Source organism: Suncus etruscus, chromosome 6 (genome assembly GCF_024139225.1).
Source record: "Suncus etruscus isolate mSunEtr1 chromosome 6, mSunEtr1.pri.cur, whole genome shotgun sequence".
Lineage (NCBI taxonomy): Eukaryota > Metazoa > Chordata > Mammalia > Eulipotyphla > Soricidae > Suncus > Suncus etruscus.
Genome location: NC_064853.1, coordinates 38698648 through 38726401, shown reverse-complemented (window position 1 = coordinate 38726401; position 27754 = coordinate 38698648). Strand labels below are relative to the sequence as shown.

The window sequence follows — 27754 nt, the reverse complement described above, 5'->3', positions numbered from 1 at the left end:
CTATTTCTGAGCAGACAGCCAGGAGTAACCCCTGAGCACTGCCGGGTGTGGCCCAAAAACCAAAAAAAAAAAAAAAAAAAGCCCCTTCTTAGACAAATTGCTTTATTTTTATGGTTGTTTTGGGACCACATCTGGCCATACTCAGTACCATATGTGGTGTCACCATGTTGGCCACATGTAAAGCAAATGTATTTACCCCTATATTATCTCCCTGGCAACAAGTTATTTACTTTTATTTTTTTTACGTTTCCATGTCCTCCTCTGAAAGGCATAAAGTAATAGCTACCTTTCTGAGTTGTTTAAAAAATATGATCAATAATATACATAAAGCATCTCCAACAAAGTTCTATCTATAAGAACAGTGGTAAAAAAAATTATCAATCTGATACAAGGTATGAAAAGTTTTTATTATCAGAACAGTATAATACATGACCTATCAAGAAATTTCTATATCAAAATCTCCAGGGAAAGAATGACTTTCACATTTGTACATAAATGTACATCATTGACCTGGGAAAAACCCAACCTCTGGTTCTCACTTCTCATCTCAATTCCTCTTCCATCCCTTTGCATCCAGGCACCACTTCCTTAAGCTTCTTCCTTAAGCACTGATGGCTTCATTGGCATTTTGCCTGTTTATAAAATTGCTAGCAGTGCTGGATATTCTGTTTCTTCATAGATTTTTTTTTTATCCAGTCCTTTATTTGTTTTCTCTCAGATAGCTCTTCTTAATCCATTATTTTATGTTAGAGGTGGTCATTTTGCTGGAGACAGGAAAATGTTGAAAAACACAGCAAATAAAGTAAAAGCTAAATAAGCTGCAATTGCTATCCAAAACCTTGGATCTTTCAACAGTGCATGATCAAAGCAGCTAAATACTGTGTAACCTATAGACATTCCGGCAAATCCTCCTGCAATATGAGCTGCAAAAGATACCTGTAGAGAAAAAAGTGGTAAGAAAAAAAGTGGTAAATAAGTGGTAAGAATATTTGGGGCCGGGCGGTGGCGCTAAAGGTAAGGTGCCTGCCTTGCCTGCGCTAGCCTTGGACGGACCGCGGTTCGATCCCCCGGTGTCCCATATGGTCCCCCAAGCCAGGAGCAACTTCTGAGCACATAGCCAGGAGTAACCCCTGAGCGTTACCGGGTGTGGCCCAAAAACAAAAAAAAAAAAAAAGAATATTAACAATATATTTCAGATGCATCTCTTACTAAAAAAAAATGGCACAGCCAAACAAAAAGATTTTAAGTCTGAAGGACAGAACATAAGGCAAGATATAGAAAACTCTTTATCTATGAAAAAGTAGAAAGAAAATGTCCTAAAACATATGCAAAACTTTAAAAAAAAAGTTATTTCAGAGGCCAGATAGAGAGTACAGTGGGTAGGACAATTTGGGTTTGATCCCGGGCATCCCATATGGACCCTGAGCCTGCCAGGAGTAATTTCTGAGGGAAGAACCAGCCTGAGCTCCGCTCGGTTATGGGCCAAAAACAAAAACAAAAAAGTTATTTCACTGATTCTGAGAATCAAGAGTCGTTATTTCTCATTCTTGATCACCATCATCATTAGAATGGTTTGATATAGGACAACCAAGAAGAGTGAGAGGGATTGCCATGTGGATGTGAAGAAATATAATCAGATCCAATATAAGTGTAGAATTAAGACATCATACACAGATGCTCAAATAGAAACCAAATTCAAAGACTAATCCCAACAAAATTGGAAACACCAGTTTAACTTACATTGTAAATTTTTCTGAACTCAAATATTTTCATACTTTTCCCAACTCTTCTCTCCTGCTCTGGGACAGTTTCTAGTACAGCACCTTCAGAGAAGCTGAGCTAGTGCTCAGAAACATAACAAAAAGGTCAACCCAAAATTCTGAATCCTGGGTGCTGAAAGGAGATGAAGTGATATGCACGGAAACTCTTCATTAACAATAGTGCAAATCACAGTGTCAAATAAGGAGTGGCAAGACAATGGTGGTGAGAAATGTGCACTGGTGAAGGATGGAGTACATTCTATGGCTTAAACTCAACCATGATCAATTTTGTAACCATGGTGCTTAATAAAGTAATTATATCTTAAAATAAAGAGCAAAATGAAGATAAATTACAAGAACCTTTGATAAAAAAAAACCAAACAATATCCCAAATTCCTCAAAACTAACTTCCAAATGAAAAACGCTGTTTAAAACTAAAAAGTGTTTCTTTTGATGCATCTTTTCGGCAATTGATAAATGATTTTTCATTAAATCTGATCAATTGAACTTACCGGTGACCCACTTGCAGAAACAAAGAACCTTCTATAGAGAGCGAATCCCATGTCTGACCCAACTGCAAAGAAAAAGAGCCTGATGAAGTCTCAGGATTTCCACAACAGAGTGTCAAAAGGTTTCGGTTCCCATCTAATCATAGCAGCTCATGCTGACTGATTACTTTACTAAGAGCTTTACATATATTGAACTCATGTTGTTCATCCTTACCAAGACCTGAGGAACCAGGTATCATCATTATCTTACCTTGAAGATTATTCATACAAAACTGTTTATAGTTTTTTCCGTGCCAGACACTATTCTAGGTTACAAAGATCCTATTAGTGAACAGATCAGACAACTCTGCCTCATGATGTAGCAGGAATTGGCAGACAAATAAAACATGCATTACATCAAATGATGCTGAGGAGAATGGGGAATGTTGGGAGTAGGTATATGTTTACTAGAGTCACTGACAATATAACATTTGATGAAAATAAAGCTATGAATCGCATTAAAAGAGATTCAGTAGTCAGTAGTTCAGGAAGAAAGAGGAAGTACAAAGATCCTAAGGTAGGAAAAATTCTTTGTGTGTTTTGAGAAAATTAAAAGCAGTTTCACCTGGATCAGTGATTTTCAAATTATATTGCCCATCATTCCTACTCCTTTCCCCCAAGGGGAAAAAAACAACAGTAGTATTATCACTAGTAAACTTAATAGGAATTAGGGTTTTCTGGGCCTAGAAAGATAGTACAGCAGGTAAGCACTTGCCTTGCATGCACCTGACCTGGGTTCTACCCCCTATGTTCCATATGGTCCCCAGAGTACTGCCAGGAGTAAATCCTGAGCACTGCTCGTGTGATTCCCACCCCAAAAATCAGAGTTTCCAGGCCCAATCCACAGTTTAATAAACCAAAAACTCTAGAGGTGGAATTCAGAAGTTTATAATTTACAAGACCCTGATGTGATTCTGACTTGTTAGGGGTAGAGTGACAGGTAAGGAGACCAAGCAGGTAGCAGGAGGCAGATGTGTGGGACCCTTATGGCCCACCAGAAGGAGACTTTGTATGTAAGGAAGCCTTGGGAGTGATATCTTTTCTTTCTTTCTTTCTTTCTTTTTTTTTTTTTATTTTGGTTTTTGGACCACACCCGGCGGTGCTCAGCGGTTACTCCTGGCTGTCTGCTCAGATATAGCTCCTGGCAGGCACAGGGGACCATATGGGACACCGGGATTCGAACCAACCACCTTTGGTTCTGGATCGGCTGCTTGCAAGGCAAATGCCGTTGTGCTATCTCTTCAGGCCCGGGAGTGATATCTAATCCAGTTTTTTTTAACTTTTTTCTAACTCTGGCTCCCTTCCAATCTTGTTTTCTTCCTGTGCCTGTCCCCCCCACCCACTAAATGATTCCCTCACTGCCTCTCCACTTACATTATTTTACCTGTGGTCCCCTCAGAATATTCTGAGGGCCATATCTAATGCTGAGTTAAAAGATTGTTCTGACTACTTTATAGGAAGTAGATGATACAGAAGCAAGGTCTGAAGCAGAGAGATCAACAAGACTGTGCTAGAACAGCAATTCTAGTGAGGATGGCTAACCTTAGTAAAACTGTGCTCATGAGTGTAAGATGGCACTCAGCTATTAACCCAAAACAAAGGCATTTCCCCATCTTCCTCCTACTGCTAAATCTCTCCTTGGATATGTAAAAGCCCACCTAGATCACTCTCCCAGCCCCTACCCTGGTGGATTTTGTTCTGGGATAAAAAAGAAAAGTCACTTTTGGCTTTGTACTCAGAAACAACACAACGAGGAGAAGCCACTAGCTCCATGACTCTACTCACTAGTGTGTGTGTGTGTGTGTGTGTGTGTGTGTGTGTGTGTGTGTGTGTGTGTTAATACATCTAGCTTGGTTTTTTTAATCCTTCCCCAATACCCTGCTTCTTTAAACCTGTCTGCCCAGGGTTAGAGATATGGTGCCTGGGGTGGTCTCACAACTGGCGATTTTATTTTACAACCAACAACAACAGAAGAAAGAAAAGCTACATAGTTTTACTCTACTGTTCTCAGCCAGAGGCAGGAACCCCAGATCAGAACTTATAAAAGTGGTTGCTATTTTGCAATAGGCACAGTAAAAGTTGGCATAAAAGTGTCAGAGGTCATATTCTCACAACAACCAGCTTTTTTCAAATTTTTGTCTTATACATATCACAAAATTTCTTCATAGACTTCTCTGAACTTAAACACTAGAACCTTTCTACAGATATACTTAATTTGAAATTACTTTTTTTGTTTTTGTTTTTGTTTTTGGGTCACACCAGCAGCGCTCAGGGGTTACTCCTGGCTCTATGCTTAGAAATCGCTCTTGGCAGGCTCAGGGGACCATATAGGATGCCAAGATTCAAACCACGTCCTTCCGCATGCAAGGCAAATGCCTTACCTCCATGCTATCTCTCCAGCCCCTATTTGAAATTTCTTAAACATTTTTTTTTTGTCACAGTTGGCAATGCTCAGGGGTTACTCCTGGCTCTGTTCTTAGAAATCGCTCTGGCAGGCTCAGGGGACCATATGGGCTGCCGGGATTTGAACCACCATCCTTCTGCATGCAAGGCAAATGCCCTACCTCCATGTTATCTCTCGATCCCTGAAATTTCTTAAACATTCTTACACTGAGCAGTGTAATTTGAGTCTAGAACATTCAAGTCCCTTTTCCATAAACTTCTTTAAACAAATCACAAGAACACTTCTGCAGATATATATACAGTTTGAAAATAAGTTTGCTAAAACATTCTTATGATGAGCACTGTAATAAGAGTGTATGGTATCCAAGTTCCTTTTCCATTGACTTCTGTAGAAATGACATTAGAACATTTTGCAGACATAATTTGAAAATCATAATATACACAATCAATTATCGCAATTGGAAAATATTCCCAATTGGATAGATGAGAATCACCAGAGAGATAGCATGGAGTTAAGGCACTTGCCTTGCATGCAGAAGGTCGGTGGTTCGAATCCCGGCATCCCATATGGTCCCCCAAGCCTGCCAGGAGTGATTTCTGAGCATAGAGCCAAGAGTAACCCCTGAGCACTGCTGGGTGTGATCCAAACCCCCCCCCAAAAAAAAAACCCAAAAAACTTGCATTTTGCATTTCACCGAAACTGTGCAAACTAATATTAAACCACTAAAGTTGTTTAAAAAAATTTTTTTGCGGGCCTGGAGAGATAGCACAGCGGCGTTTGCCTTGCAAGCAGCCGATCCAGGATCAAAGGTGGTTGGTTCGAATCCCGGTGTCCCATATGGTCCCCCGTGTCTGCCAGGAGCTATTTCTGAGCAGACAGCCAGGAGTAACCCCTGAGCAGCGCCGGGTGTGGCCCCCCCCCAAAAAAATTGTTTTGCAGTGGTGCATAGAACAAAACAGTAACTATTAAATCTATACAGGTAGAGCACAGTTTAACCAGCAATATAATGACGATGCAAATAGGATCAAGAGATTAATCTATGGGAGAGGAGGGAGAAAAAGAGATTAACCTATAAGAAAGTTACAGAACCCCATCAAAAATGGGAAGAAGAAATGAACAGATAATTCCTCAAAGAAAAAATACAAATGGCCAAGAGACACATGAAAAAATGCTCCACATCATAATCATCAGGGAGATGCAAATCAAAACAACAATGAGGTACCATCTTAGGCCACAGAGACTGGCACACATAACAAAGAATAAGAACAATCAGTGCTGATGGGGCTGTGGGGAGAAAGGAACTCTCATTCACTGCTGGTGGAAATGCCATTTTGTTCAGCATTGTCAGGATCAAACCCAGGTTGGCCATGTGCAAGGCACTGTACTATCTCTGGTCCCACAGCAATGATCTTAAGTAATTCTCCCACATATATTCTCCTGGGAGAATGTTTTTTTTTTAAAGAAAGATAATATATAATAATATATAAACTATAAACAAGTGACTTTTCTCAGAATTTAATATTTGTTTGTTTATATTGCTGGGAACAGCACAGATGAGGCATGAGCTCTACCAATAAGCTAAATTCCCAGCCCTGAAAAAGTTTTAATAATTGAACTGTTTTAATAATTGAAAAAATATTATTTTTTCCTCAAAAATTGTTGTCCCTGTTCCCATGATTAGCTGAATCATTTTTTCTTAACATGAGATAATTAAAATCTTTGACTTTCAGGGGTTGGAGAGATAACTCAAAGGGCTAGGTATGTGGGACCCTATAGACAATCCCCAGCATTAAACAGCCTCTGAGCACCACAGATATGGTGCAAACAATTCATCTCCAAAAATTAAACCACAATCTATGGTTTTATCAAATGTCACCCTCTGCTGTGGCTTCCAAGTCTGATGTGTAATCCCAGAGAATTTGCCATCTCTCCCCTTCCTCCACATGGGTACAATTTAGACAAGAGCAAGTAGAAAAATATGTTACAGCCATGACTCTTTGCTCCTATGTCTCCTACACCACTTAAAATCTGCAATCTCTTTTTAAACCATCTAAACCATCTCTCTCCAGAGTAAACATTCTTCTCAACAACAAGAGCCTATAATTCTCTTCTCTTATATTTAAAAATATCTAAAACCACATTAATAGTTCTCTTCATTCCCTGGTCTTAGTTCCTTCATCTCTGCTCCATCTGTGATACCAGCCACTATCCCATGCTTATATGCTAGATTAGTTTTTTTTCTTTTAACCTTAAATACCAGGCATTTCAAATAAAATATATTTTTGTCAGTGGCTTTCAACTCTTTTTCAAACCAACTCATATAATAGGATGTAATGCATGAGTGAGAACAATCTTGTGTGAGCTTAACTATCTCTGCTATAGCTGAAGTAGAAGGATTACCAAGAACTCTATTCTCTTTGGCTTCTTTTATTCCAAAAAGAAACAAAGAGTAGGGTTCAAAGAGATAGCAAGACATTTTTTGCATTCAGTCAACCCAGTATCAATGCCTAGCACATCTACCGGGCACAGATTCAGGAGTAATCTGAGCACTACCAAGTATGGTCCAGAAACCAAAAGGAAAAAGAAAGAAAAAAATCAAACATGTTATTAAGACACTTCTAGAATCACCCATGAGGGTCTATAAACACTCCTCCATTAACAACTTTCTGCTTAAGCAAAGATGGCTTGGGAGTCCATAATTCTTTCTGACTACAGGCTAGCAGTCACCCCATATGTTACTACTTAGGAAATGAGAGAAATCTTTCAAAAATTGAACCAACAGTATGAAGTGTCCCCCAAACAAACCTACTCATAAGGATGATGACCAGTAGTCTGAAAATTCCAAAGACAGGAATCATTTCTCGAAAATTCTTGAAAAGAAAAAAATATAAAGACAATTAATAAATATAGCTGATAAACTACATTTAGTAAATAATTTTAATAAATAAATTTTAAATAAAGTTTGAATAGCAAATATTTACCAAAACAAATCATTGACATTTTCGAACTTCAAATATTTAAAGGAAATATAATGCTGGTGTACTTTGGAGACCCAAAAGAACCATGGTTCTTAATTCTATTATCAAAGCAACTCTATTTTATTATCAGGAAATAGTCTAAATATAAGTAATATTAAATAAATACTTAGCATCTTAATAGGTAGATAGATGCTGTCAAACTAAATAGTTCAGAGAGGATTTTTGATCAATATTTATTTGATAAGGCTTTATTCCCTTTCATTGTAGAAATTAGCAAAGACTTAAATTTGAGTAGAACTTTTTCTGAGATAATTATTTTTAAAACTAAAAATATTAGAAAAAGGGGCTGGAGGGGCCGGAGAGATAGCATGGAGGTAAGTCATTTACCTTTCATGCAGAAGGTCATCGGTTCGAATCCCGGCATCCCATATGGTCCCCCGTGCCTGCCAGGAGCGATTTCTGAGCCTGGAGCCAGGAATAACTCTTGAGCATTGCCGGGTGTGACCCAAAAACCACAACAAAAAAAAAAAAAAAAAAAGAAAGAAAAAGGGGCTGGAGTGGTGGCACAAGCAGTAAAAAGTCTGCCTTGCCCATGGCGTCCCATATGGTCCCCCAAGCCAGGAGAGATTTCTGAGCACACAGCCAGGAGTAACCCCTTAGCATCACTAGGTGTGGCTCAAAATCCAAAATAAAATAAAATAAATAAATAAATATGGGGCCCGAAGAGATAGCACAGCGGCATTTGCCTTGCAAGCAGCCGGATCCAGGACCAAAGGTGGTTGGTTCGAATCCTGGTGTCCCATAATGTCCCCCGTGCCTGCCAGGAGCTATTTCTGAGCAGACAGCCAGGAGTAACCCCTGAGCACCGTCGAGTGTGACCCCCCCAAAAAAAAATTTAACTAACTAAATAAATAAATATTAGAATAAAAAACATTGAGTTGAGTTTTGAAGAATCTCTACCTAACTTGTAGAGAGCACCCAGGGGTGCTCACAGAGAGCACAATGGGCCAGAAAGACATTCTTCTCCAGCGTATTAAGTTTCTTCTCCCTTCCCTTTCAAGTTCTTTGTGTGTGTGTGTGTGTGTGTGTGTGTGTGTGTGTGTGTGTGGTTTTTGGGTCACACCCAGCAGTGCTCAGGGGTTATTCCTGGCTCCAGGCTCAGAAATTGCTCCTGGGGCCCGGAGAGATAGCACAGTGGCGTTTGTCTTGCAAGCAGCCGATCCAGGACCAAAGGTGGTTGGTTCGAATCCCGGTGTCCCACATGGGCCCCGTGCCTGCCAGGAGCTATGTCTGAGCAGACAGCCAGGAGTAACCCCTGAGCACTGCCGGGTGTGGCCCAAAAACCAAAAAAAAAAAGAACTTAAAACTAGGTAGTTATGTGGTAGTACAGTAAGTCGGGTGCTTGCCTTGTAAGCAACTAAACTGGATTTGATCAGGGCATCCCATATGATCCCTGACTCCCTCTAGGAATGATCCCTGAGTAGAAGGCCCTGTTATCTCTTTTCCTATATCCAATAAAACGTTAAAATTAGTCTGAATTTTAGCCTGTTTTATTTATTTGGAGAAGAGGGGGTTTGGGTCATACCTGATGGGTGCTCTCAGGGGCTATGACTGGCTCTGTACTCAGGGGTCCCTCCTCATGGCACTTAGGAGATCATAGGCTGTACATGGGATTGTGCCTATGAGCAAGGCAAGTGCTTATCACCTTCCTAATATCTCTCCCACCCTTAGACTGTTTCAAAAAGTTGTTGACATTCTCACATATTATACCTTAAAGGTGTAAAATGGTATGCCAACATTGGAGGACAACTTGGCATCTAACTGTGACAATTTAAGTCCTTCATCCAGTAAATTCCCTTCTAGGAATTCATCCTACTAACCCCCTAATCACATAAAAGATAATTGCATAAAAATAAGTATAAAAGAATATTCTGTATAGCTTTATTTGTTAAATGAGAAAAAACTGGAAATTACCCTATTTGTTTCAATGAAGTATCATATATCGTGGTAGGGTTATATTAAGAGAGATGATTAAGCACTTAAAAAAACTGAGGTGAGGGCTGGAGAGATAGCATGGAGGTAAGGCATTTGCCTTTCATGCAGGAGGTCATTGGTTCAAACCCCGGTGTCCCATATGGTCCCCGGTGCCTGCCAGGAGCAATTTCTAAGCCTGGAGCCAGGAAAAACCCCTGAGCACTGCCGGGTGTGACCCAAAACACACACACACACACACACACACACACACACAAACTGAGGTGAGGTTTCTGAGAACCAACACAAGTGGCTGGTCAGAATGCTTTAGGATCAGCACAGAGTAAGTCTGATAACATAACATGTAAGACCGGTTCTATTACTATTGTATTCATATTGGTAGGATTCTAAATGCATGTAGAAATAAAAGGCTTTAGAGAATATATATTAAACTACTAATAAGTACTATAGGGGATTTTCGATTTCTAATTTGCCATTTAAAATTTTTTGTTTGGTTTTTGGGCCACACCTGGTAATGCTCAGGAATTACTCCTGGCTATGTGCTCAGAAATTGCTCCTGGCTTGGGGGACCATATGGAACACCAGGAATCGAACCGAGGTCCGTCCTGAGTCAGCTGTATGGAAGGCAAACGCCATACTGCTGCAGCCCCTCATATTAAATGTTTATTTATTTTGGTAATGATTACAATGTAGCATATGAAGTCATAGAATGATAATGTTATACACTTGAATCTAAACCAACTTTCCATATTGAAAATTAAAGTTTATGTAATACACAATATTTTGAGAGAAAAATAAATATAAGTATAAGAGAAAAACCCTGGGGCCCGGAGAGATAGCACAGTGGCGTTTGCCTTGCAAGCAGCCAATCCAGGACCAAAGGTGGTTGGTTTGAATCCCGGTGTCCCATATGGTCCCCTGTGCCTGCCAGGAGCTATTTCTGAGCAGACAGCCAGGAGTGACCCCTGAGCACTGCCGGGTGTGGCCCAAAAACCAAAAAAAAAAAAAAAAAAAAAAAAAGAGGAAAACCCTGGTAGCCCAAAAGAATAGGAGTATTTAGTATATATAGAAAAATGAAGTTTTTCTGAACAAATATCTATTTTTTAAAAGGTCTATAAAGCTCACCCCCTAGGTTCTTACCACTATAATATTCATAAAATAGCCTCCCATCAGAGCATAGACTCCTCCTGAAGCACCTGCTAGATATTTGAGTGGATCAAAGATGGAGCTGGCAAGAGATCCTAAGGAAATAAAACATAAAGAATCATACATCACTAGTAGGATCATAAACAACAAATATTTCTATATTAAGTAACATTTTGGGGAGTTTGTCTCATTAGGAACAAATTCTCATTGACCCTTCCATCTACAGAAGTTTGGCTATGCAGGCTAATAACTACCTCCATTTCTCTAAAACATGTACTGCTCACCATGAATTGGTATAACAATGACAGGAACACAAATTCTAGCAGTGCGATTTGAACAGGTTCCTTAACCTCTCTATGCCTTTTCTCCTCTCCCTATATGTATGTATGTAATTGTCCTCAGTGAATAGTAACACAAATAAGTTTGGTTGATATATGTAGCAGATGCTTGCATGTACTATACTTGTACTAGCCATTATTTCAAAATAGCTCATAGTTTAGTTAAACTATCAAAATATCAAAGATTTGAACTTTAATAACATCTAATAACTAACTCCCTCATGCAATCAGGATTCAACCCTACGTCCTTCTCAGCATGCTATCCATCCAGATTCATCAGGCAAAATGAAACCTTTTTGCTGACCCAATGTTAGACTGCCTAAGCAAAAAAAAAAAAAAAAAAAAAAAGTTCTCATACCTCATGCAAATTCTAAGATAATGCTTTCTGTGCTGTTTCTTGCTTGGTCTTGCTTTCAGACTCCCTACCTTCATTGCTTAGAATACAACCTTTATTGTTTTTATTTATTTATTTATTTATTTTTGGTTTTTGGGCCATACCTGGCAGTGCTCAGGGGTTACTCCTGGCTATCTGCTCAGAAATAGCTCCTGGCAGGCACAGGGGACCCTATGGGACACCGGGATTCGAACCAACCACCTTTGGTCCTGGATAGGCTGCTTGCAAGGCAAACGCCGCTGTGCTATCTCTCCGAGCCCACAACCTTTATTTTATACTAAATGACAAAGTTTTTGTTTGGAGTTCTAATAAATTGATGCACAAATGGCTACCATAAAAATGAAAATTTGGGGGGCCAGAGTGTTAGTACAGCAGGTGAGACATTTGCCTTGCATGCAGCCAACCTGGGTTAGATCCCCAGCATCCCAGAGTCCGCCAAGAGTGATTCCTGAGCACAGAGCCAGGAGTAACTCCTCAGCATCACTGAGTGTATCCCCCCAGAATTGCAAATTTCAACAACTAAATGATTTTTGGGGGGATTTTAGTTTTTGGGTCACACCTAGCAGTGCTCAGGGGTTACTCCTGGCTCTGTGCTCAGAAGTTGCTCCTGGCAGGCTCGAGGGACTAAATGGGATGCTGGGATTTGAACCGGAGTACAGCCTGTGTTGGCTGCTTGCAAGGCAAATACCTTACCACTGTGCTATCACTCCGGCCCCTAAATGCCCCAAAGAATGAGTTATGGACACTTAGGAAATAATGCCTTTCTCAACAGAAAGGTGGAGTTGAGTACCTACTCAACTCAAAAGGAGATAGCCTTTTGAGTAAACATTAGAATCCTTAAGATTTGGAAAGGGAAAACAAAGGGGAGCTGGACTAACAAAGACATAGAAACAAAGAGATGTAAATAATGGAAGATCAAAGAGAAGTTCCATAGGACAGGAGCAGTGGTTCTCAAATGTTAGGCTATAAAATATCAGTGTAGTTGTTCTTTAATTAGATGAAAATGTATATTTTGAGGGGGCAAAACAGCAGGGTTTTTTTTTGTTTTTTGTTTTTTGTTTTTGGGCCACACCCGTTTGATGCTCAGGGGTTACTCCTGGCTATACGCTCAGGGGTTACTCCTGGCTATACGCTCAGAAGTCACTCCTGGCTTGGGGGGACCATATGGGATGCCGGGGGATCAAACTGCGGTCCATCCTACGCTAGCGCTTGCAAGGCAGACACCTTACCTCTAGTGCCACCTTCCCGGCCCCTAGCAGTTGTTTTTAAAGGCTATTTCTAGTGTGATTCTCAGACATGAAATTTATTTATTTGGTTTGGTCTTGTTTTGGAGGCACAATACCCAGGAGCATTCAGGGCTTTTTCCTTGTGTTGCTCCAAGAACTATGTAGGGATTATCCTATTTGCAAAGCATGTGCTATAGCCCTTTTTTTGTGTTTGTTTTTGGGCCACACCCGGTGACACTCAGGGGTTACTCCTGGCTATTCGATCAGAAACTGCTCCTGACTTGGGGACCATCTGGGACGCCAGGGGAACAAACCCTGTCATCCTAGGCTAGTGCGCGCAAGGCAGACGCCTTAGGGCTTGCGCCATCGTTCTGGTCACTATAGCCCTTGAGCTCCCTGATCACAGAGAAATTTATCTTTACAATACTAAAACAGGGCAGGGAGATGCTCCAAAGGCTGCAGATTTCTCCTTGCATATAGGGGACCCCAAGCTACATACCCCATACAGCATCCCCCCCCAACAATGACAGATATGTACTTGTAGGCCCCTGAGCACCAATAGGGTATCCCTGAGGTTCCCAACACTGGTAGGTCCAGGAACCACCTTGTCAATGGTCTTGAACACTAAATGATTAGGCTCACACATAACCACACCAAGTATCTGGAAGCACTGTTGATGAGTCCTACCACCACATATAATGTTAAAATATAGGAATTAGGGTGATATCTCAAAGGGCTCAAGCACATGCCTGGCATGCACTGGGACCTGGAAACGTAAGGCTTCCTGGTGGGCCTCAGCACCACTGGGGTAATGTACAATGTCTCATCAAGTTGCATATGTAAAATTTTTATATGCCAATTTTACCTCAAAAAAGTGGTTATGTTAAAAACAATAACATTTTTCAGGGCCAGAGCAATAGTACAATGAGTAGGGCATTTGCCTTGCATGCTGCTGACCCAGGTTTGATTCTTGGCATTCTATTTGGTTCTCCAAGCCCACCAGGAGTGACTCCTGAGCAGAGACAGGAGTAATCCCTGAGCACCTCTTTATGGCCTCTTTATGTAGTCTCTTTTTTGAACTATGCTTTCTTTTTATTTTTTTATTTCTTTTTTTGTTTTGTTTTTTTTTTGGGTCATACCTGGCAGCACTCAGGGGTTACTCCTGGCTCTATGCTCAGAAATCACTCCCGGCAGGCTCAGGGGACCATATGGGATGCCGGGATTCGAAACATCGACCTTCTGCATGCAAGGCAAACACCTTACCTCCATGCTATCTCTCTGGCCCTAAACTATGCTTTCTTAAAAAAAAAAAAAAAAAAAAAGTCAAAGAAAGGTGAAGGGGCCAAGCTGTGGAGGGTAATCTTGAAGAAAAACCTTGGTTGGGCTTTTTTTTTTTTTTTTTTTTTTTTTTTCCTATTTGGTTTTGGTTTTGGTTATTGGGCTACAACCCCATGGTGCTCAGGACTTACTCTTGGCTCTGTGCTCAGAGGTCACCTCTGGGGACCATTTGGAATGCCAGAAATTAGGTCTGTCACATGCAAGGTAAGCACCCTACCTGCTCTACTATTTCTCCAACCCCAGTCTTCTTTTGGCCATTGTAGATGTTTTAGAAAGTCCCCATCGTAGAATAGATCATATCTGTGTTTGAGGACATGATCTGGGAAAACTGTGTAAAGAACAGATGAAGAGGCCAGAGTATAGCACAGTGGGTAAGGAGCTTACCTTGCACATGGCTGACTTGGCTTCAATCCCCAGCATTTCATAAGATCCCCTGACCTAGTTCAAGACCACATGTGGCCCCAAAACAGTAACAACAAAAACTAGATGAAAATGACAGAGTGATGCCAGTCAAGAAGCTATTGCAGAAGATGTAACTGTGTTCTTCACAACCTCTCTTCTCTTCTCTGAAACTGGCCACAGAGCTGATTGAACAGGTTGGAGTCAAGCTGTGAGAGAAGTAGGGGGATAGATGCTGGAGCCAGGCAGCACCTGACCATGACAAAAGGATTTCCAAGGCAGGAAAAACAGGTGTGTACAGGAATAGACACAGAAGGTGGAAAAACAGGATCTACAAAAGGAGGAAGAAGATAGTCTGGGGAATATGTCACTAAACCTTGTCGATTCCAACTCCATAATGCATTTCATGACTGCTTCTTGCTCTCAATTTCTCCTGCTGTGGGGAGGGCAAAGTCTGGAACAGTTTTGTTTTTTTTTTTTAAAAAGACTGAACACAGTAATAGGTCCCCTAAATAGGTCCCCTTAGAGATACACTGAAGTTCCTACTCCCAGCACCTCAAAATGTAACATGTATAAATTTGTATCTAAATAAATGTGATTTATTAAGTTGGAGCAAAGTGGGTTCATCAACAATAAGACTGTGTCCTTACAAGATGAGATACACAGGGGCTAGAGAGATAGAACAGTGATAGGGCGTTTGCCTTGCATGCGGCCAACCTAGGACAGACCTAGGTTCGATTCCCAGCATCCTATATAGCCCCCCAAGCCTGCCAGGAGTGATTTCTGCACACAAAGCCAGGAGTAATCTCTGAGTGCCACCGGGTGTGCCCCCACCAAATAAATAAATAAGATGGGACACACAAAGGGAGAACACCATGCAGCAATCAATACAGAGGTGGAGATGATTCCACTGCTGTGAGCCTAAAAACACCAATGATGATGATCACCACCACCACCCTCAGATGCTGGAAAAAGACAGGAATGATTTTCCCATTGGCTGCACTGGGAACCAGGCCCTGCTCGCACATGGATTTCAGACAAGCTACTTCCAGAATGGCTGATATAATGCAATTCTGTCATGTTAAGTCTCCGAATTTGTCTTAGTCATGGCAGCTGGAGGAAACTAATATATCCACCCAGTGCATAATGGGCATACCTGCTTGCTAGTAGTTACATGTAACTATAATACTAAACCAATAGATTTCAGTTAGGCGTGGTTTGGCTTTTGACTACAGCAGTGCTTGGGATATTCCCAGCTTATTGCTGAGGGGAGAAATTTTTCCTGGTGGTGCTCAGGGGCCCAGGCAGTGCTAGGGAAAGAACTAAAGCTTCCTGCATGCAAAGCATGCACTTGACTCTGCTTAGCTCTCCCTTGTTTTCTCTCTCTCTCTCTCTCTCTCTCTCTCTCTCTCTCTCTCTCTCTCTCTCTCTCTCTCTCTCTCTCTCTCTCCCTCTCTCTCTCTCTTTCTCTCTCTCTCCTCTCCTCTCTTTTCTCTTCTCTTCTCTCTCTCTTCTCTCTCTCTCTCCTTTCTCTCTCCTCTCTCTCTCTCACTCCCCCTCCCCCCCCCAAGGATTTGGTTTTGATCCTAATTATTATCACTGGACCCAGAGGTGCCTTGAGCACCTGGCACTGCTGGAGAACCATACAGTGCCAGCACAAAGAACTGAGGGCTTTTAGAATTTTTTCTCTGATACCACAGCAATGGGTTCATGCCTGTTTTGGTTTTTGAGCTAGAACCTATGGTGTTCAGGGATCATGTGGTGCTCGGGATCAACCCCGGACATCGCACATGCAAAGGGCATCCTCCAGAGAACTGAGCCATCTCCACAACCCTGGACACCCATTTTTTTCCTATTCTTCTAAAAACATACAATGAACAGCAGGAGTGAACCATAGTTTCTGTGAATTTGAGTGGCATTACGTATCAGCGAAGATTCGGCAACTATAAAATTGTACCCTGCTCAGGAGTACTGCTCACCAGGAAGGCATTGTGTAAAAGCATATGGTGAAGGGGAAACCTCTTACTTTCTCTTGGTTTTGTTGGGAACCTATAGCATCTCTTTAAAATATCTTTAATTTTTCAGTGAGCAGTGTTATTAAGTTTTAGGGTGGGTTTGTTTGTTTTTTGTTTGGGGGCCATACCCTGCAACAGCAACACTCAGGGGTTACTCCTGATTCTACACTCAGGAGTCATTCCTGGCAGTGCTTGAGAGGGTCAGATGAAATACTGGGGATTGAATCGAAATCAGCCACATACAAGGCAAATACCCTTTTAGGTATTTGGGTTTAGAGCTTTTCAGGAGATTGGTTTTGGTTTTGTGGTTTAAACAAGATAAATGTATCTTTCTATCCCATCCCTATTTTTATTGAGGCACTGTGGTTTATTAAAACTGTTAGTGATCATTAAATTAGAAGCTTTTAAGGCTAGGAAGACAAGATGACTACACTAAACTCTGAGCACAGAACCAGGAGTAACCCCTGAGAGCTTCTGGTAATTCCAAAAAAAAAAAAACAAAAAACAAAAAAAAAGAAAAAGAAAAAAATATTGCAGTTAGTTATTGGAGGAATTGGAGACAATATATTCGGTAAATAAATAAGAGAGAGAAACAAATACTGTATATCTCACTCAACTCTGTTATATAGAAGGGAAAAGATAATAGATAATAGTAAATGATGACAAACTCTTGGCCTTTGATTACAAAACAGATTACAAGGAAATGGGGAATGGAAAATCAGAAGAGACTTAAGGATAGTGGTGTAGTGTCTTGGACTCTAGGTGGCATTGTATAGCAAACTGCAAACATTAAATATATTGTAAATGTGTTACCTAAACTACAATAATTTTTTTTTTGTTTTTTGGGCCACACCCAGTAATGCTCAGGGGTTACTCCTGGCTATGCGCTCAGAAGTCGCTCCTGGCTTGGGGGACCATATGGGACACCGGGAGATCGAACCGCGTTCCGTCCAAGGCTAGCGCAGGCAAGGCAGGCACCTTACCTCTAGCGCCACCATGCCGGCCCCACAATAATTTTTTAAATTTTTTATTTTTAATTATGAGAAAAATAATGCAAAGAGGACAAGGTAAAGTTACAGTGAAAGGACAATCGCCCATAAACAGAGTTCTCAGAAGAAATCCCCTTGCTGACGCCTAAATATTGAACTTACAGTCAAAGAACATTAAGAAAAATAAGGCAGAACCCATGTACAATTACTTTGTCCACAAGTCCCCAGATTGTGGTACATTATAACATTTCTTAGCAGTACACCAAGCAACCTAAAGCCATGAGATTTATGTGACTCCTTAAACATTGAAGGCATAGTATTTTTTTATATTTTCATGCGCATACATATTAGTTTAAGTTAACATCAAACGTTTAAGAGGTTTTTTTTTTAAGGGTTAGTCAAAAGGGCACAGTAAAAACGGTGTTAGAGTGGCAAATATTGTTTGCAAAGGCCCACCAAAATATGGGGGACATGAAAAGGAAAAGCCTTGGTCTAAATACAAGGAGACCCCTAACCGTGAAGTTTCCTGGCATAAGACCAACTCTAGGCTCCAGGAAAACTAGTTTATTCAATCCAAGTCATTGTCTGTAGTGCCAATACAGTTTTATTTTTCACACAGTCCTATTGTTGGCATCAGGTTTCTGTATTAAAAATCCTGGAATCTGGGAGCCGGCGAGGTGGCGCTAGAGGTAAGGTGTCTGCCTTGCAAGCCCTAGCCAAGGAAGGACAGTGGTTCGATCCCCCGGCGTCCCATATGGTCCCCCCAAGCCAGGGGCAATTTCTGAGCGCTTAGCCAGGAGTAACCCTTGAGCATCAAACGGGTGTGGCCCGAAAACCAAAAAAAAAAAATCCTGGAATCTGCACATCCTATTACAATAATTTTTTAATGATTTAGGAGATGAGCAAAAGACACAAACAGGCATTTTACTAAAGGGATACATTTATGTCAAAAAAGTACATGAGGGGGGCCGGAGAGATAGCATGAAGACAGTGTGTTTGCCTTGCATGCAGAAGGACAGTTGTTCGAATCATGGCATCCCATATGGTCCCCTGAGCCTGCCAGGAACGATTTCTGAGCGTAGAGCAGGAGTAACCCCTGAGCACTGCCAGGTGTGACCCAAAAAAAACAAAAAAATGTACATGACAAAGAGTGATGACAAAGCAAGTAGGGCATTTGTCTTGTACACAGCCTGTTCAAGTTCAATCTCCAGCATCCCATATGGACCCCAAATCTGTCAGAAATAACTTCTGAGTGCAGAACCAGGAATAATTTCTGAGTACCTCCAGGTATGGTCCCAAAGCAAAAACAAACCCAAAAGATTACTTGAAAATATGTTCAATACTGTTAGATATTAGGAACATGCAAATTAAGGCCACAATGAGTCATCCCTATACATTTATGAAGACTAAAATGGAAAAGATGTTTGGGGGATCAAAGCGATAGTACAGCAAATAGGATGTTGGCCAACCTGGGTTCGATCCCAAGCATCCATATGGCTCCCTGAGCTCACCAGGAGTGATTTCTGTGCAGAGTCAGGAGTAACCCTTGAGCACTGCTGGGAATGGCTTAAAAAGCAAATAAAGAAAGTTCTTGAGGGTCAGATAATACAGTGAGTAGGGTGTTTGCCTTGATGTGGCCAACACAAGCTCGTTTCTTGGCACTCTTAGCACTCCCTGAGCTACACTGGAGTTACTTAATCCTAGCACTGAGCTAAATGTGGTGGGATTAAATGGGAATAATACTACACTGGGGATGTAACTCAGTGGCCTTCCAAATGTGAGGTTCTGGATTAGATTTCTTTTCTTTTTTTTTTTTTTTTAAATATGGAACACTTCACAAATTTGCGTGTCATCCTTGCACAGGGGCCATGCTAATCTTCTCTGTATCGTTCCAATTTTAGTATATGTGCTGCCGAAGCGAGCACTGGATTAGATTTCTAATCACTACATGATAATACAGAACAATAACATAGAACAATACAGAACGCAGAATACCAGAAATCCTCACCTCAACCCCAGAATATGGAGAAACTAAATAGCTTACATAATTTTAAGAAGATGTAAATTGACACAGTTATTCTGAAAATATTTAGTGGATTCTTGAAACAACTACATATGGGGCTGTGTATGTGTCTCAGTGATAGAGCACATGTCTTTTATGAGTGAGGCCCTGGATTGGTGCAAGCAGCATAAAACATCAATATGCAATTACTGTACAACCCCAGAGCTGTGCTCTTGGACATGTACTCTAGAGAAATGAAAATTTATATCCACAAAACTCAGTACATAAGTTACCAACAGCTGTACAAATGATTATAACACTTTAATTTGTACTAGCCTAAATCTAAAAATCCAATTGTTCTTCAATAAGTGAAGGGGTTAACAAATGGTAGTATATTCATTGCATGTGGTACATTCTAAATATAAATGTAAATAAAATAAAATTAAATATATAAATACGAATATGAATATAAAGGTGTTATATAGATATCTTCAACAACTGACAAGTTTCTGTAAAATTATGCTAAGTGAAGAAATTCAATCCCTAAGGACCCTTTACTGTATTAGTCTATCTATAACATTTTCTAAGTGAGAAAATGGACTATATAGAGAACAGCTTTAATGGTTGCCAAAAGGAAGGGAAATTAGAGGGAAGAAAATGGCTATAAAAATATGAGAAATCGGGGCCGGGCGGTGGCGCTAGAGGTAAGGTGCCTGCCTTGTCTGCGCTAGCCTAGGACAGAACGCGGTTCGATCTCCCGGTGTCCCATATGGTCCCCCAAGCCAGGAGCGACTTCTGAGCGCATAGCCAGGAGTAACCCCTGAGCGTCACCGGGTGTGGCCCAAAAACCAAAAAAAAATATATATATATGAGAAATCCTTGTGGTACTGGAAATATTTTGTACCTTTACTATATTGGATGTAACCAGTTAAAGGGTATATGGAGCTTCTAGGTATGAATTTCCTACAGCTGTACATAAATCTATACTTACCTTTATTAAAACTTACATTTTAAATGTTCCCAGTAAATAAATAACTGAACAGAAAAACTTTAATATTGTCTGCCACAACATACTAGATCATATGAGACATATCCAGTGGTAGAGATCACTGGTACTGCTACTAGTTCCTACTGGACTGTGTTTGGGCCAGAATATTAGCACTTTTCTACACGCCTCTGGTTATTTCTTTAAAATGCAAATATGGAAATGTTACTTCCAAGAATCATTAACTTGGTCTTCGTGGTCTAGCATTAGGCATTTACTCAATATAGGAACCTCTACACCAAAAATTTATAGCTTCCAGGGCCTGGAGAGATAGCACAGTGGCGTTTGCCTTACAAGCAGCCGATCCAGGACCAAAGGTGGTTGGTTCGAATCCCAGTGTCCCATATGGTCCCCCGTGCCTGCCAGGAGCTATTTCTGAGCACACAGCCAGGAGTAACCCCTGAGCAACGCCGGGTGTGGCCCAAAATCCAAAAAAAAATTTTTTTATAGCTTCCAATTGTGCAGACCTCTGTCTCTGAGAGAACCTGAGGCAGGCATGGTAATTTAACTCAAAATGCTTTTCTTGGGCCCGGAGAGATAGCACAGCAGCGTTTGCCTTGCAAGCAGCCAATCCAGGACCAAAGGTGGTTGGTTCGAATCCCGGTGTCCCATATGGTCCCCCGTGCCTGCCAGTAGCTATTTCTGAGCACACAGCCAGGAGTAACCCCTGAGCATCGCTGGGTGTGGCCCAAAAACCAAAATGCTTTTCTTTTCTCTAATGTTGATCCCTTTCTCCAGCACATATGAGGAATGCAATCAGTTTTCACTTTATTTGCAGGTTCACTATAAACCTTTTGCTTTTAATCCTTAGAGTTCAAAGATGTTGATGCTGTGTGACCTTGAACACTAACCTGCAATCACTCCTGCCAGGTACACCAACCCCACCCGGATGCCTTTGTGCACCAATTCCAAAGGGATGCCCAAAGTGAGCTGCATAACAAGGTTCCCCAAGATGTGTTGAACGCTGTAGAGATAAACACAGTTGTCAAATTGGAATTCGAAGGCATTCCGGCAGTTACTTCTGTAGGAGATTAATGTACTACTGCTAGTTGTGGACTAGCTTAATTTGTATCATATTTCCTCATATTTTAGAAGCAAATTTTTCAAAAATAAGACCTCTCATAGAGCTTAAATATTCAGAACAAATAAGTGATATTTTGAAGTATGAATTTATTTTATTAGTTCTGTATTATAAAAATCCCTGATAACATCATGAAGAGTAATGAGACTGGGTTAATGAACATGAATTTCACATATGGGTTTGACTGATGGTGCCATTTCATGGCAGCTCAGCATCGATTCCTTACTCTTGTATTCTGTTTTATTTTTTCTGCTGGGGAAAAAGTGTGTGTGTGTGTGTGTGTGTGTGTGTGTGTGTGTGTGTGTGTGTGTGTAAATTTGAGAGAGAGGGAGAAGCGAGAAGGAGAGGAGAGGAGAGGAGAGGGAGAGAGAGAGATTAAAGCACTTGCCTTGATTGTGCCACATCTGGTGCTCTGTGTACTGTCAGGAGTGATCCCTGAGCCAGAGTAAACCTTGAGCACTACCAGGTATGGTCTTAATCTCCACCCTCGTCCCTGGTGAGAATAATCTCTGCGCGCAAAGCCAGCCCTATGCCCTGACCATATGTGGGTATGGTTTAAAATACACAAAACATTTTAAAAATAAAATAGTTTAGCAAAATTAGTCTCATGGACTATTAGTCTCATGGAGTCTTCAGACATAAAGAAAATGTGCATCTTGTAAATTTGAATAAATTCAAAGAAACCATCACATTCAGTTCTCTGGGAACAGCTTGTGGGTAAGGTGATCAATAACCACCCCCCTAAAAACCACCTGAGCACTCTTCTTCTGCTCGCAAAAGCAGACATGGCACAAAAAATGAGATTCTATCATATGCCCCAGATGGACATTCTAACTTTTTCTTTTTTTTTCTTTTCTTTTCTTTTTTTTTTTTTTGTTTTTTTTGTTTGTTTGTTTGTTTTTGGGTCACCCAACAACACTCAGAAGTTACTCCTGGCTCTATGCTCAGAAATCACTCCTGGCAGGCTTGAGGGACTATATGGGATGCCAGGATTCGAACCACTGATCTTCTGCATGGAAGGCAAATGCCTTACCTCCATGCTATCTCTCCGGCCCCACATTCTAACTTTTTCAACAAAATTTTATTCACTTTTCTAGTTCTGACTTAAACCCAGACTATCTAGGGAGCTATTGTCATTCTTATCTTGCCCTCTTTCCATTTAGATCACTGTAGTAAATCCCTATCCATTTCCCTTCCTCCTGTGAGGCTGAAATTGATGGTGTGGCTTTACTATCCTCTCTTAATAGGAGAAACGGGGAATCAGAGAGACAGCTGAGTGGGTAGGGTGCTTCCCTTGCATTCATCCCCAGCATGTGGTCCCCCAGCACTGCCAGGAGTGATCCTTAAAAACTGCCAGTTGTGGCCCCAAAATAACCCCACCCCCAAATGTTTTTAAATATAGGGCACAGGGTCCATAGTTCCAGCCAACATGATGCAATGTGATACAGTGTTACTTAAGAATGAGCTTCCATCTTGACTAAAGAGATGGATGCCCCAGTGGCTGTACAACCTCAGTCCACTGCTGCACTAAATGTAATCAGGGAAAAAAACTCGGAACCAGGAGAGACAGTTTTGGGAAAAGCAGAATGTCAGCAGAGGACCTTGAGTCAAGGTTTTATAGCACTGATGAACCCACCACCTATTCTGTGGGCTTCCTATGGAGAAAGTGGGTTAATTCCCAGGATTTTTGGTGTTTTTTTTTTTTTTTTTTTTTTTTTTTGGTTTTTGGGCCACACCCGTTTGACGCTCAGGGGTTACTCCTGGCTAAGCGCTCAGAAATCGCCCCTGGCTTGGGGGGACCATATGGGACGCCGGGGGATCGAACCGCGGTCCTGATCCTTGGCTAGCGCTTGCAAGGCAGACACCTTACCTCTAGCGCCACCTCGCCGGCCCCGGATTTTTGGTTTTTTTGTTTTGGATTTTGGGTCACACCCAGCAGCGCTCAGGGGTTACTCCTGGCTCTATTATCAGAAATCACTCCTGGGAGGCTCAGGGGACCATGTTGGATGCCGGGATTTGAACCACCAGCCTTCTGCATGCAAGGCAAATGCCTTACCTCCATGCTATCTCTCTGGCCCCAATTCTTTTAAATTTTTTCATTATTTGCATTCAAAAGTGTTTCTGACTTATGAGATCCTATACGTAAAACATCCTACGCAGCCTTGCAAATCAGGACAAAGGGGGAAACAATAGAATTGAACATCCAATATTTAACCTAATGTCATACATACAATGCTAACTTGTAGTGCTGCAATGCTAGAAGGCATTATGTCAATTTAAGACATTTAAAGGTGATCAGAGAGACAGTACAGGAATTAAGACACTTGCCTTGCATGCAATCAACCCTGGTTCACAGAACACAGAGCACAGAGCCAGGAGTAGCCCCTGAACACTGCTGGTTATGATTCAAAAACCAAAAAAAAAAATTGTTATTAAAAATAAAAATCACAATGATAATCATCTCAATTACTTGTAGCAATTATATAAGAAAAAAGTAACCTATTATATCTGTGGAAACTGAGGCACAAAGAGATTAAGTACTGCTATATTATTTTAGAATGCTACTCTGCCTTCCATTTTTACTTAACTAGTTGTTATCTATTACCAATTTATTTTATTCATTTAACTAATTTTTTGTTTTAGGGAAACAACCAGTGTTCTTAGGAGCTGCTCCCAATGTAGGTGCTCAGAGGTCATTCTTAGTGGAGTTGAAGAGTCCATGCATTGCTGGGAATAGAACCTGAAGCTCCCACATGCAAACCATGCTCTCAGTTCTTTCCCCAGCCCCTCCTATATAATTTAAGTCCATATATACAGAAGCCATATTTTCTCTGGACATACCTATTCAATGGAAAGTGTGGACTTGTAATAGAAACTGGACAATTGGTGATTTTGTCCCTGACTTGTGAAACTTCTGAGTTCTGTGTCCTGCCACTGGTCAAAAGTATTATCCTTGAAAGTCCAGGGCTGGGTAGATCACAGAGGTAAAGTTGGCCCCATTAAAACTCCAGGAGTACAGCAGAGAGATGGTGCCTGCAGGAAGCTGCTCACTGTCTACCATGGGTGTGGTGAAGCACGGATTCAAAGCAAGATTATCAAAAGCCATTAGCATGTAAAAAATCAAGCACAAAACTAAAAGGTAGAAAAGAGAGAGGGAGTGAGAAAAAGGAGGGAGAAAGGAAGGAAGGAAAAGGAAGGAAGGAAGGAAGGAAGGAAGGAAGGAAGGAAGGAAGGAAGGAAGGAAGGAAGGAAGGAAGGAAGGAAGGAAGGAAGGAAGGAAGGAAGGAAGGAAGGAAGGAAGGAAGGAAGGAAGGAAGGAAGGAAGGAAGGAAACCAGACAAAAGCAGGTAAATGTGGACTGGGAAAGGAAGACTAAAGATCTATATCTTTAATAGTGAAGGAAATATTTAACTGATTTATGCAGAGGGAAAGATCAGAATGTGGTTCAGTAATATAATATATTCTTGGCATGTTTATTTTTTGGACTCAATCTCCAGCAACATACACACACACACACACACACACACACACACTCACTCACTCACTCACTCACTCACTCACTCACTCACTCAAGTATCCAGCTAGAAGAACATTCTTTTGGTGTAATGAAGTGATAGGTGTAACAGGTCTCTTCTCGCTAATATTCCTATGTAAAGACCAGTATGATGGCAATTATAATGCAATATGAAGTGCACTAGATTTAAATGGGCAGAGGTCCTAGTTCTACAACTGAGCTATATGACCAGGTCCAGTGACTACACCCCAAGCCTCAGAAATAAAGCAGTGCGTAGCACCCTGCCTGCTATGGTTGCTGTGAGAATTAAACAAGATATGAATATGAAAGTGATTTATCAATAATAGAGAAATCAGGTAAATTAGTTACAATTCTTTTTTTTCTTTTCTTTTTTGTCCCCATCAGTGCCAAAAATCCAACCCACGGCCTCAAACGTGCAAGATAAGTGCTTTACCACTGAGATACATCGCTGATCCCAGGAGTTACCATTCCTTATCATCACCTCTGTCAACAGGGACATCACTGCCATTTCTTACCCAGCATGTACCAGCATGTACGAGACAAATCTCCAGGCTTCCTCTCTCTTGAAAGGATTGTAGATTAAAGGACTCTCCAAGATGCCCGTGCCCAAGGTGATCCATTGATTCTGGGGCTTCCACACAGCATAGTAAATAAACACTGCCAGCTGACAATAAGGACAGGCATGAAGGTGAGCCAAGCTTTCACACTGACCAAAGTGGCCTATCAGTGTCCTTGGGCATGAACCAGGTGCTGGAGGCCACTCATGGCATATGCTCAGGACAGAAATGAACGTCCATATCAAACATAGGCAAAAAGCTTGCTTCTTCCTGGGAGTAGCAGCCCTGGCTCAAACTGTAAAGACTCTTTCTGAAGGTGAAAGTTATTGTTCACTGCAACATGTATGAAAGAGGAGGCATCGTGTTAAATGAAGGAAGTCAAGAGAGTGAAGAGCAAATATCAAATAATCTCACTCATCTGTGGTATAGAAGTACAAAATCAACGTGAATGGGCAGTATCAAATGATGGCAAGTCCTTGGCCTTGGGCTACAAAACTGAGATTACCAGCAAGTGAGTGGAATTGGAAAGTATGCAGAGATGGACTTGACGTGACAGGCCTTGGGCCTTTTGCTGCGCAGACAGTGCAATGACTTTGTCCCTCAAATTTATATTAATTATATTGTAACCATATTACCTGCACTATAAAACTTATGCAACTTCTTTTCTTTTTTTTTTTTTTTCTTTTTTTTTTGCAACTTCTTTTCTAAAAAAACTCTTCCTAAACCCTTTTTCTCTTGAAATTCTCTAGCCTTATCTCCCCCACCAATTGGTCTTTTATTTACAGATTAATATGAAATTAGGTCACTGCTGGCCTCCAAAGGATAGACCAGGGAAAGAGAAAAGCATTTTTCTCCCTTTCCAGTGGAGAAGGTGGACTTGGGGTGTATATAAAAGGGGTTGTTGAGCTCTTATCTACCACCTGGCCAGATCAGATCTAAACCTCCAACTAGTTTGTGACTATCCTCCATACTTTTCCACCGTCCTCCATACTTACCTCGATTAGGCTGATGAAGATGATAAACAGAGGGGGTGGAAAACAGTTGGCTCTTTCCAGGTATATTGGTCTGGACTTTTCAGGAAGCATCCATTTTGAGACAATCCTGAAGACTTTTCTTTTCTTGGGGGGAGCACTGCCCTCATTCGTTCTTTCCTTTTCTTCCTCCAGAGTGTCTCTGGCACTTTCATCCATACTCAAACTCACCTCCTCCATCTCCAAATCCCCAGGAGTCACCATTCCAGGTATCTCACTCTACCTGAAAGGAATATGAAGGTAGAAACAAGCTAGTTGACCCTAGAGTCTGCCAGCCATGGCTTTTTCCTGGGCTCTCTGGCACAACCATTGGTTTCCAAGGTTTTAATGTGAACTACTAAAAGGAAGTCAATGACTTGTTACCCCTATATTCTTCAAATTCATACCTTATCACTGGAGTACTTAGAAGAAAATGTAGGCAGAACTCTATTTGACATTGAATCTAAAAGGCATCTTCAAGGATGAACCACCACTGATTAAGCGAGTGGAAGCAAAGATAAACAAATGAGACTATATTCAACTATGAAGCTTCTACACCTCAAAGGACATGATGATCAGGAGGATATAAAGACTGCCCATGGAATGGAAGAAATTATTTACCCAACAACCATTTAGTAAGAGGTAAAATTCAAGGTATATAAGGCACTGACTGGTAGTGCTTAACACACACAAAAAAACTGACCCATCAGAAACTGAGGAAAAGGGAGGCTAGAGCAATAGGACAGTGGAGAGGGCACCTGCCTAGCATACAGTCAACCTGGATTCGATCCCCAGCATTCCACATGATCCCCTGTGCCCAGCTAGGAGTGATTCCTGAGCTCAGAGCCAGAAGTAATCCCTGAGAACCATAAAAAATTGGGGAAATGAAATGAACAAAAACTTCTTGAGGAGTGACCCCCCCTGCCAAGCATAGAGCCAGAGTCACTTCCAAGCAGTGAATTGGGAGTAACTCCTGAGCAAAGTATGGCCCCAAAAC

At 41.2% G+C, this 27754-nt stretch overlaps 1 protein-coding gene and 1 non-coding gene across 2 annotated transcripts; both read right to left on the bottom strand.

Annotated features, from left to right (window-relative positions):
• Nucleotides 1-756: 756 nt before the first annotated feature.
• On the bottom strand, nucleotides 757-26983 carry RHBDL2 (rhomboid like 2). The gene is made up of 7 exons (XM_049775525.1): nucleotides 26743-26983; nucleotides 25706-25854; nucleotides 21426-21538; nucleotides 10823-10923; nucleotides 7522-7582; nucleotides 2273-2334; nucleotides 757-936 (listed from the first exon to the last, which is right to left on the bottom strand). Exons 1-7 carry the CDS (start codon nucleotides 26980-26982, stop codon nucleotides 757-759), a joined length of 906 nt encoding a protein of 301 aa, XP_049631482.1. The 5' UTR covers nucleotide 26983.
• Nucleotides 19346-19452, bottom strand: LOC126012911 (U6 spliceosomal RNA). The gene has a single exon (XR_007497255.1). It is a non-coding gene; the product is annotated as a U6 spliceosomal RNA (small nuclear RNA).
• Nucleotides 26984-27754: the final 771 nt, after the last annotated feature.

Coding starts and splice junctions, on each gene's coding strand:
- RHBDL2 (XM_049775525.1), bottom strand. CDS start 26,982: ATGGTGACTCCTGGGGATTTGGAGATGGAGGAGGTGAGTTTGAGTATG. Junction 10,924..21,425: donor CCTGGCAGGAGTGATTGCAG/GTTAGTGTTCAA, acceptor TTATTTCCTTAG/GATCTCTTGCCAGCTCCATC. Junction 7,583..10,822: donor ATTTTATGAATATTATAGTG/GTAAGAACCTAG, acceptor TTTCTTTTCAAG/AATTTTCGAGAAATGATTCC.